This window comes from Pteropus vampyrus, unplaced genomic scaffold (genome assembly GCF_000151845.1).
Source record: "Pteropus vampyrus isolate Shadow unplaced genomic scaffold, Pvam_2.0 Scaffold209, whole genome shotgun sequence".
Lineage (NCBI taxonomy): Eukaryota > Metazoa > Chordata > Mammalia > Chiroptera > Pteropodidae > Pteropus > Pteropus vampyrus.
Window position 1 is genome coordinate 1296019 of NW_011888990.1, and position 10171 is coordinate 1306189.

A 10171-nucleotide genomic window follows, 5' to 3' on the forward strand; every position below is an offset into this window, starting at 1 on the left:
GAGCGAGGTCCCCAGAACACCGCCTAACGCAGAGCAAACTCATTGTGTAGTACTCCGCGCATGTGTGAATGATCTTCCATGTCAAAAGCAGTGGAAAATGTGTGGATGGAACTTAGAATGTATTTTATTTCTCTTACAGACACATTGAAAATGATGGAATTTTCCATAATAAAATTTGTCTAATTTGGATTGGCGTGAAGTTACTCAAGTTATTCTTTTTTTTTTTCTCTTCTTTATAGGAATGAGATGCAGTAAAGCATGCTATCTAATTGGTCGAGTTCATACCAAGTATTTTACACAGCCAAGACTGGTTAGAAAAAGGCTGAGGGGTTAGGCCAGTTTTTTAAAAAGCCCTTACGAGAATGATTCTATGACACGTTGTCCCAAGAATAAAAATTCTATGATATATATTCTTATATCTGAGGAAGCTGTAGATGTGACAGGACATGTCAGGGCCTTAACCAATACCTGCAAGTCCAACCTATGTTATGTCAAAATATGAAGTCTTGTTAGATATTCTGGAGATCCCACCCCCTGAGGACCTGCACATTGTATATATAACTTTTATTATCATTTTTAATCCAAGTCCACTAAACAACTATTCCCCAAGAAAGTCGTGTTACATGGAACCTGACTATTTTTTAGTGAAAGGAAGTGCCACTTAAAAGCAGTCAGCTCCCTAGAGATACCCAGGGTCGCTAGGGAAGGAATCACACTACAGTTTCTTTTTATTATGCAAACACAGGGCAATCCGGCACCTCTTGCCCCAGCAGAAGGGTGAGGGACCGCTCTGTCTTGGCGAAGGCCCTCCTTCCCCAGAAACCCCTCCGTATCCGGCAGGGGCCAGCCTGACAGAGGGTCAGGGGCATCGGATCGCCCCTCTCTTCCATTCAGAGATGAACATACCAGAACCTCTCTCATGGGTGGAAGTCAGCTGGCAGGAAGAGATAGCTAAGGCCCCAAGAGGAAACTGGCCATGCAGGAGGTCTGGAACTCTACCGGGGACACCACACCAGGGGAGGGGTTTTGTCCTGGCACCACGCACGGCCGCGTCTGCGTCCTGATCCCTCCCTCTGTCCCAAACACCTCAGCGTGGTCGGTGACCTTTGGGATTCGGAACAGTGACCTCCTTTGGGGGGGGCGGGAGGTGGTTAAACAGGCCTCTGAGGACATCTCAGCAAATGCCTGGACAGCTCTATTTGTTCACGAGCCTACATTTGGCACCATGTAATTGGCAAGATTTTTATTTTAAGATCCCTGACAATGAAAAACCAAAGAGCTAATTTCTGAAGTTTTTCTCTCTCTCTCTCTCTTTTTTTTTTTTAGCAGGAAAACAAAAGCATTATTTGCTAGATTAGTCAAGGCATCCGAGTCAGGTACTTGAGGCATCGTTCTTTATTAGAATGAAAACCAAGTTCAGGTTCTTAGTGAGGTTTGAGAATTGGTCCCATCATTCACCGGTCACCTCTGAGGTTTGAGAATTGGTCCCATCATTCACCGGTCACCTCAGAAGAGGCAGGTAGGTAAGAGGAAGACAGACCTCGCAGGCCAGGACTGCCGGGTTTCGGCGGTGGGGCGGGCCCGGACTTCGGGAGGCCACGCCCAGTGGGCGGCCCAGGGCTGGAGCCTCGCCTCATGGGTGGACTGGGACCTGGTGAGGCCACGCCCCATGGGCGGACCAAGACTTCAGGAAGCCACGCCCCGTGGCGGGGAGAGGGCGGGACTTCCTGTCCGGTGCTTTTCCTTTTCTCCCTCCGGAAGAGCCGAGCCGCGGATCCCGCCGGGAGCGCGGGGAGCCGGACGCCCTCCAGCCCGAGGTGAGCCCTGTGTCCCCGCGACCCCGCGCTGGCCCGGGCAGGGCGCCTTCACTCCCGAGGCGGTGTCCTGAGCCACCGCGGCCGAGTGACCCCACGCGCGGCCCCCAGGTTGCGAGGCGGATTCGCCGTCGCGACCTCACTGCGGCCCTGCGGCAGCTCATGTAGAGTAATGCCCCCTTTTCATCCTACCGATTCCCAAGAAGCTCGGGGACCTGGCGTCTGCCCAGGGTCACCTCGTCACGGCGTGAGGGATGGGGCAGCGTCCCGATGCCCTGCTGGGCACAGGCGACAGGAAGGTGGCATGACTCCTCACGCCGGGAAGGCGGTGACCAGGACAGAAGCAGTCGGGAGTGCTTCAGGTCTTTCGGAGAATGAAGGTGACTGACGCGTGGCCCCTGGCACCCAGAGACGTCGTACTCAGGTGGCTGGGAAGATGGGGCCTGCCCACCAGCGGCCGGAAAGTGAGGAGCACGTCGCTGAGGGCCGCAGAGCTGTGCTCGTGTGCCGGGCTCCTGCAGGCCAAGGCGTCCTCGCAGCGCCCGCCCAGCTGCATGTGCCCTCCAAAGGCACGGGGTCAGACTCGGACCCGGCGGCTGCCTGCTGAGGTGACTGGCATTTATAGCTGCAGGCCATGCCTCTCCTCTGAGCTCGGGGTTCATACAGTCCGCTGCCTAATCAACATGCTTGTTGGGTTTCACAATTAAACTCTTGAGCTCCCCAACTCCCACCTAAATCCCCAAATGAACTCTTTTCTGTTGCTCCCTGTTTCAGTAGATGTCACCATTATCCATTTGGTGGCCAAAGTGGGAAGTCCGGGTATCAGGGAACTCTTCCTCGCCCTGATATCCCCATATCCAATCTATTACTCAGTGGCCCCACTTACCTCCCAAAGCAGACATCTCTTGATTCTGTCGACTTTTCTACCTGTATCCCCAACGCCACCCCAGCCCACGCAGGTGTCCGCCAGCCGCAGCCGTCAGGTGTCCTGTGGACCCCTGCGTTGTAAGCCTAAATCCCCTAACTGATCCGCCCACCCACTCTGCATTCTTCCCTGCACCCGCCAATCAATGGCCGCGCATCATAATCTTATCTCTGAGGCCCCGCCTCCCCAGCCTCATCCCTCCCCGTTTCCGTTGATCCTGAGCTGTCACACTGAGGCCTTTCTCCTCCTCACACATCAGGTGTCCTGCAGTCGTCTGGTCCCTCAGACCTTGGTTTAGTCACGTCCTCAGGAGGACCTTATCCGAAACTCAAGAGCGGGTCAGGGCTGGGGGTAGATGCTTCTCATCGCACTGGGCCAACAGAAGCGGCTCAGCGTGCCTGCCCTTTGCCCTGCCCTCCCCTCCCCCGGCCTCCCCTTTCCTATGCTCTGAGCACCTTCATGGGGGTGCTGGATCTTCAAGATGAAGCTCCGTCAGTTGTTCTCAGTTATAAAGGTGACCTAGTTATGGTGGTTTTTATAAATAATGGCGTATTTTTCTGAGGCTGACAGCTTAAAAAGCTTCACTGTCCTGGGTACAGATTTTAGAGCATGGTCCAGCCAGTGGCGAGTTATTTTAGTCTTCCCTTCAGAAGTCAGTGGAAAGCTGGACAGTTCGGAACACCAAAATAGGTTGGGTTTTTTTTTTTTTTTTCCCCCTGTCTGAAACTCAGGAAGAGAAGTTTCTTTTTTGCTTTATTATTATTATTTTTTAGTCCTGGAATTTTCTTTCCAGCACTCCCAAGTGCCTCTACCTTCTGATATAATAAGGTACATTTCTGTTGAATTTGGATTTTATACCTCTCGTTTCCCCTGGCCTGGATCAGTAATGACATTAATCTGTCATCTGTTTGGAGTGTGTCATTTCTTTATTTGGCTTATGAAGAGATACTATCCCTTATGCTGTTGGCTTGTGAAATTCATACAGCGAACTTGTGCTAAGTAAATTGCTGGCAAAGACAAGTTATACCCAGTCTATGGGAACAGCTGCTGCCCCATCCTAAACAGAACAAGCAGGCCGTGAAGGGGCAAGAGCTGTCCCTGAGTCTGCTGAGCCACACGGCCTTCAGCTCAAAGTAGCCCACGTGCCACACGGGCACGTTCTGGGGAGACTTGTTCTGAACCCCTTCAGATGCACCTGTCTTTGAAAATATTTCTGTGTCCTCCATTCCCCAAACCAGAGTTGTTGTCGTTTTAATCTGATGTGATATGGGCACTTCGGGAGACATTCTTGGAGTATTTTTTGCTCTGAAAATGTTTCTGCGGTGGAAGGGGAATCAATGAGGTAGCAATGTTTTAACCGGGTCCACCAGTGAATCTTGAAAGAAAAGTGAACTCTAGAATCAGGAAGCAAGTGAGACTCGTGAAAAAGTACTTTGCCGACCGAGATGTTTTGTGGACTGACTGCTCTGTGATTCAGACTTTCAGAGCTTTGCGAACCTCTCGTCCTGAGCCGCGTTGAATCTGCCCGGAAGATGGCGGACCCTTGGCAGGAGTGCACGGACTACGCAGTGGCCCTAGCCAGACAGGCTGGAGAGGTACAGATGGGGACCTCGGCGGCCCCTGCGTGGTGGCCGTGGGCAGCCGTGGGGGCCTGGTCAGATCAAACGCATCTCCAGCTGCGTTCATTTCACTGAGCACTTGAAACACAGTGAATACTCCAGCTTCATGTCGTTAACTTTTTGTGATGACAGTTGTGAATCTGAAAGAGGATATAAGATTATATGATTTTGTCCCGAAAAAAAGGTCATAACCACTACAGGCTTATTTTATAAACATCATGGTAGGAATTTTTTAAGGATATCATTTAAGACAGTCCGAATGTTTGAAACCATTTTTGTATTTCATTTTTCAGTTTGATTTAAAATTACTTATGCTTTTTCTTTTGTTTACCAAAAAAAATCTCTTCAGGTGGTTCGTGAAGCTCTTAAAAATGAAATGAATGTTATGATTAAGAGTTCTCCAGCTGATTTGGTAACCGCAACGGACCAAAAAGTTGAAAAAATGCTTATCTCTTTCATAAAGGAAAAGTACCCATCCCACAGGTATTGCTTATTTCAATTTCAAATGATAAAATGAACCTTGGTTGGAGTCGATATTTTAGACAAAAATTTTGATTCTGGACACAGAAGTGGACTTGAGCCGACTGAGCTGAAAAGGGGTTTGTGTGCGGGGTGCAGGGCAGCTCGGAAGCCCTGACACGGAGTCGGGCTGGGCCTGGGCAGGGCAGACCTGGCTGCGGTCACCAGGCCCCTGATGCCGATGCCGCTGCCTTCGCCCCCGATTCCGCGTCCTGGGCAGGACCCCCTGCTTGCTGGACCCGGGCTGTCTGCCCAGCTCAAGCTGTCAGGGAGCAGCCAGTGGCTCTTCGGGCTCATCGTAGTCAGGCGTGTGTGGGTGCTGCGGAGCTGACGTGACAGGTGTCTGCCGGAGGCACGATCTGGAAGTTCCGTTTCTCTCTCTGAACTGCAGACTTTCACGTGGGAGCGTTAGAGGGTCTGCAGGAAACACCGAAGTCAGGGCTGTCTCCCAGGCACAGACACAGCAGAAACGTCATCATTCTAAAGCTTTAGCTCTGTCACCCTCCACTTTCCGGTCACGCCATTGGCCATCCGTGGCATCTCAGCCATTGAGCAGAAAAAATGTTTAAAGCTGCAACTAAATATACTTCTTCTCAATGAAAGGATGTACAACTTAGAGGTGAAAATCATCATAATTATCATTAGGCCAGGTCAATATTGAAGAAAGGGAAAATACAAAAAACAAAAGCAGGAAAGGAAAGACGAGAACGCTGAGCTCCGACGCCGTTTGGGCGTTCACCCGAGGGTGTCCACAGCGTGCCTTAGGGAGGCCTCAGACGCAGTGGTCCAAGGAGGTGAGCTGCCTTCTCGATGCCTTATTTAATGCTCTCTGTTTTAGCTAACTATTGCTGCGTAGCGAACTACCCTAAGACTTAGCAACCCTAGACATGCCTCTACTGATCTTGGCATTGCATTTGAGAATTTTGAATTCTTTTATTTTTCACATGACTTTGCCCTGGGGGAATAAAGTTTTCTCCAGGGGAAAGCGTGGTGTGTAGACTTTAGTTGTGTTTTATAGTAGACTCTAGCGAAGGAGGTGTTAAGATTTGAAAACTGTCGAAAGCAGTGTCAAGAGCTGGAGTTTGTCACTCTCGCCTTTAGTTTCATTGGTGAGGAGTCCGTGGCGGCCGGGGAAAAATGTGTCTTAACCGACAACCCCACGTGGATCATCGACCCTATCGATGGAACGACCAACTTTGTGCACAGGTGAGTCTTTAAAACTGTGATGTTGTGTTACTGCTGGTATGTTGACGGAACGGACCGTTAGAGTACTCTGTCATGAACACGTGTACTTCAGAGAATTGTGTACTTTGGAGAGTGAAATGTGTTACGCAGCATTTTCATCAGATATGGAAGAGGCGACTTGGGCCACGGAGGGCCTGGTCACCACCCTTCTCGCTTTGGGAGTCATATGCGCACGGAAGCAAGCAGCACGCTGCTTCAAGGGCAGTTAGGAAGCTAATGGGGCCGGCGTTGGGGTGTTGTCCTTATAGAGTGGGTTTAATCCAGGAGGAAAAACTGTTAAAAAGAGTGTGGGTTGTAGGATCCACAGACCTGGGCTTGAATTCGGGTACTTTTTTTATAGGCTCTGTGACTTTGGGCCAGTTACTTAGCCTTTCTAAGCCTCGGCTGTTTTTATCTTATCTGCTAATGGTACCTGCCTCAGACTTGTTGGGAGCCGATGAGTAGTACGTTTATAAGAGAACTTAGCACAGTGCCCGGCACAGGGCGAGTGTGTGACTCGGTGTCTTAGCTCTAAAATAAGGCCCGATGGAGTCACCAGTGAGAGCCGGAGCGAGTCGCTTTGTTTGGGATTGCGCGTAGGTGGTGTGTTGGGAGTCACCACTGTATATATCTGCTGGTACGGGGCGGGTAGAGCCTGTGAAGCCGGGCTCTCCATCGGTGCCGCCATGTTCGTATGGGAGGATGCTCGAGAGGGAGGATGCTTGTGAGATACTGCAACAGAAGGTTATAAAAAGTGGGCTTTTCTTAAAGTAAAAACTCTATTAGATGTCTTTAAAAGTTTTTATTTTGAATAGTTACATGGAAACCATTTCGTCTGTTTTCTTCATCTTGCTTCTCATCTGAGTCAGAAATTACAACCTCTGTGTCCCAACTGCATGGCAGTGCCTGTGGCTGACGGTTGACTTTTCACATGTGAAGCTCCAAGCTGGGTGTTAGAGTTGAGACAAGTTTTATTCTGTACAGTTCATACCTGTGTCTGTAGGTCCCGGCTGTGGGAGAAATGACCAAAGAAACGAAACTTCTTAACCATGATCAATTAAATTTTGTTTTTATTTTTGAAAAAAAAAAAAAAAGAAGTTCCTTCTTTGTGGCATTCGACATTGAGAACATTGAGAGGATGTAAAATGGCATACAGTGCGGAGTGGCCGTCCCACTTCCATCCCCAGGCCCCGGGCCCCGGCTCGGGAGCCGACCGCTGTGACCAGTCTCTTGGGCGGCCATTCAGAGGTGTCGTGCCTTAGAGCTTCCTGTGTGTGTCTGTGTACACGACTCCTCGCCCCACCGTTTACACACGGGGTTGCATGCTATACTGTACGCACTGTTCTGGGGGGGCGGGTAGGTAAGACTTTATATGAAAAAATTTGTAAGCAGTTATATTATAAAAAGTACATGTTTATTGAAAATAAGGTTTATCCTGGTAAATTTGTATTTTTGTGTTTTTTTTTCCTCCAAAGATTTCCTTTTGTTGCTGTGTCGATTGGCTTTGTTGTAAATAAAAAGGTACGTTACATAGATTTATGGTTGGTAATATGCCTTGCTCTCATTTTGCTAGAAAAAGTAAGTGTTTCTCCATAATAAATTTAGGTTTGTCTCTATATTCAATGTACACAGCTGTATTATTTTGAAATAAGCTACAGGACAGTTAAAATTATCATGATACTTTTTCCAGTAGAGAAAGTTTAATGCTTTTTGAGAAGCAAGAGTTATAAGGAAAAAAACACACCCAAATAACTGAACTACAATTTAGTATTTAATCCCATTCTATGTGTAATAGAGTCAGATGCAGTAGGAGTTGACACATGACCTTAAACGCTTAACGGAAGAGGTGGGATTTGAACCGGGAATGCTGTATTCGGTGTCGGTGAGACACCAGGCAGGGGCCAGGGCATGGCTGGGAAATGGAGTGTGTGAGGCCCAAAGACTTGCTATGTCTGAACCCAGTGGAGCAGAATCTGTAGGTGTTGGCGTCTCCTTGTGGTCTGGCTGTTTGATCAGACGATGAGTGATGTTTGTGAACAGCTTACGAACCTATCTTTAAGCAGCTCTCACACAGGTAAGAAATCTCTGAAAACGAAAACACAAATTAGTGCAAATGCAGCCTTAGCCACGGGGCTGTGCTGATGGGTGAGAACGGGCGGAAGGAGCTCAGTGAGCACTGACCGGCCACTCGGCCCTGGGCCGCGTGTGCTCCGGCCACAGAACCCACGCCCAGTTCAGCGCCAAAGTTAGATGTGTGAACGGATGAAAATAACATGCGGTGGAACCACAGCAAAAGCCCCGCGAAGAGGATGTGGCGAAGTCTGCCCCAGAAAAAGGTCTTAGCATCGGGTCGTGTGAGCTGAGTCTTAGAACATCACGGGTTCGCCAGGTCAGGAAGGAAAGGAAAGCATCTTAATGAGGACCGCTTGGAGAGCATCAGGTGTGCGGGGAACGGAGAGGTGGGCGTCTGGGCGAGTGACAGCTGGAGCGCGGGAGGGAGCAGGGTCGGTGACGTGAGCCAGCGTGATCTTCCTGGCAGCTGGGGCCTGTCCACGCCAGAACGTGTAGATGTGCATTTTAGGCAGTAGGGAACCAGAGGCGTCTGAGTGCGGAGGGACAGGTGATTCCAGCAGCGTGGGGATTAATTCCGGGCAGGCAGGTGCTTCCGAACGAAGGTGGCACAGTGAGAATGGCGGAGGAAATGCCCAAATCGAAGTACAGCCTGGAGGAGGGCTGAGGGGGTGGGGAGCGAGGCCGGACCGGGCGGTGAGCGTTTGACCGCCGTGGGGAGGTTTCTGCAGAGTAGGCTCCTACTGGGATGACAAAGCTGGTGCTCGTTGATTTGTGGGCTGGAAAGAACCAACCCATGAGAATATGACGAGCTAAACTAAACGGGGAATGGAAGAAAGGAAAGAATGGAGAAACGCCGGGGGACACAGCTCGTAAGGGTTAGGCGGAGAAGGAGGTCCTAAAAAAATGACACCAAGATGGGGCATTGAGCGGGGCAGGAGGGCTGGGGGGCCTCCCAGAACCCTGGAGGCACTGGATGGAGTACCGAAGAAGCATTGGGGACCGTCAGCTGTCACCAGTTCTTCAGAGAAGCCACTCGGCCAGTGGGAGTTAGTTCACTGTGCCCTCTTCGCAGGGAGTGTCCGAAGCAGGCGTGCGTGCGGCAGAAATCGAGTCGCGCTGGATTAAGAGAATGGGAGATGCACAGTGTAGACTAGACCTTGGCAGTGAGGGAAGAGCAGAAGATAACATTTTGGAGGTTTTGTAAGGGAGGGAGAAATCTGGGGAGAAGGTACCAGAATCGATTTTCAAGACAACAGGGGTCAGCGGATGGAGCGGCTTTTCGGAGAAGTGGGTCAGGGTCGGAATCGTAACTCAGCGGGGAGGACTCAGCTTAGCAAGCGGGAAAGCTCTGTCCTCATCTGAGGCGAGAGGCAGAGGTCAAGGTTGGGTCAAGGTTGGCGCTCTCACGTTAAGAAGCGGACGCATGGGAGTCAGCGATTCAGATCTGAGGCCCTCCTCCCTCTGGTTAATCTCCATGTGAGTATTTTAAGGGTCTCACAGTTTAGCCATTTGACAGCACTACTCGTCAGGATACCAGGTTTTCTTAGAGTATTGATGTCACGGAGACGAATAGCCAGCTTGGGTAAAGGAAACTTGTTTGTCGTCCGCAGATGGAGTTCGGAGTTGTGTACAGCTGCGTGGAGGACAAGATGTACACGGCCAGGAAGGGAAGAGGGGCTTTCTGTAACGGGCAGAAACTGCAGGTTTCACAGCAGGAAGGTGGGTCGACCCTCTCTCTCATTTTCGGTGCGATTGTTACGATGTACTTGTATTTCGTTGTTTGGGGATGGTAACCGATTCAATGTGGAAAAAGCAGGTGGAGCTGAACAACCACACTTCCGGGTCAGCGCTCGGCAGGTGCAGGGGCGGGAGGGTGAGGGGCTGGCTCTGTGCCCCCAGAGACTTCGTGGTGCCTGACTTCAGCAGCTGCATCCCAAATTCTTCGTAGAATCCCTCAGTCTGATGCCACTGGGATCAGTTATTACACAGGAAATTGG

At 50.3% G+C, this 10171-nt stretch overlaps 2 protein-coding genes across 4 annotated transcripts in view; both read left to right on the forward strand.

The window, feature by feature from the left end:
- SLC10A5 (solute carrier family 10 member 5) overlaps window positions 1–1821 on the forward strand; it is a 4331-nt gene extending 2510 nt beyond the window's left edge. The window contains exon 2 of the mRNA XM_023538022.1: window positions 1762–1821. Coding sequence (XP_023393790.1) covers window positions 1762–1821 — 60 coding nt within the window. The remainder of the gene's footprint in view (window positions 1–1761) is intronic.
- IMPA1 (inositol monophosphatase 1) overlaps window positions 1704–10171 on the forward strand; it is a 16033-nt gene continuing 7565 nt past the window's right edge. The window contains exons 1-7 of one of the 3 annotated variants that reach the window (XM_023538024.1): window positions 1759–1817; window positions 2021–2238; window positions 4217–4334; window positions 4708–4841; window positions 5979–6083; window positions 7577–7622; window positions 9785–9893. In XM_023538024.1, the coding sequence (XP_023393792.1) occupies window positions 2189–2238; window positions 4217–4334; window positions 4708–4841; window positions 5979–6083; window positions 7577–7622; window positions 9785–9893 (562 nt within the window). In that variant the 5' untranslated portion in view covers window positions 1759–1817; window positions 2021–2188. Of the gene's footprint in view, window positions 1818–2020; window positions 2239–4216; window positions 4335–4707; window positions 4842–5978; window positions 6084–7576; window positions 7623–9784; window positions 9894–10171 lie in introns of all 3 variants that reach the window. The other 2 variants (XM_023538025.1, XM_011372543.2) reach the window with 2 other exon arrangements.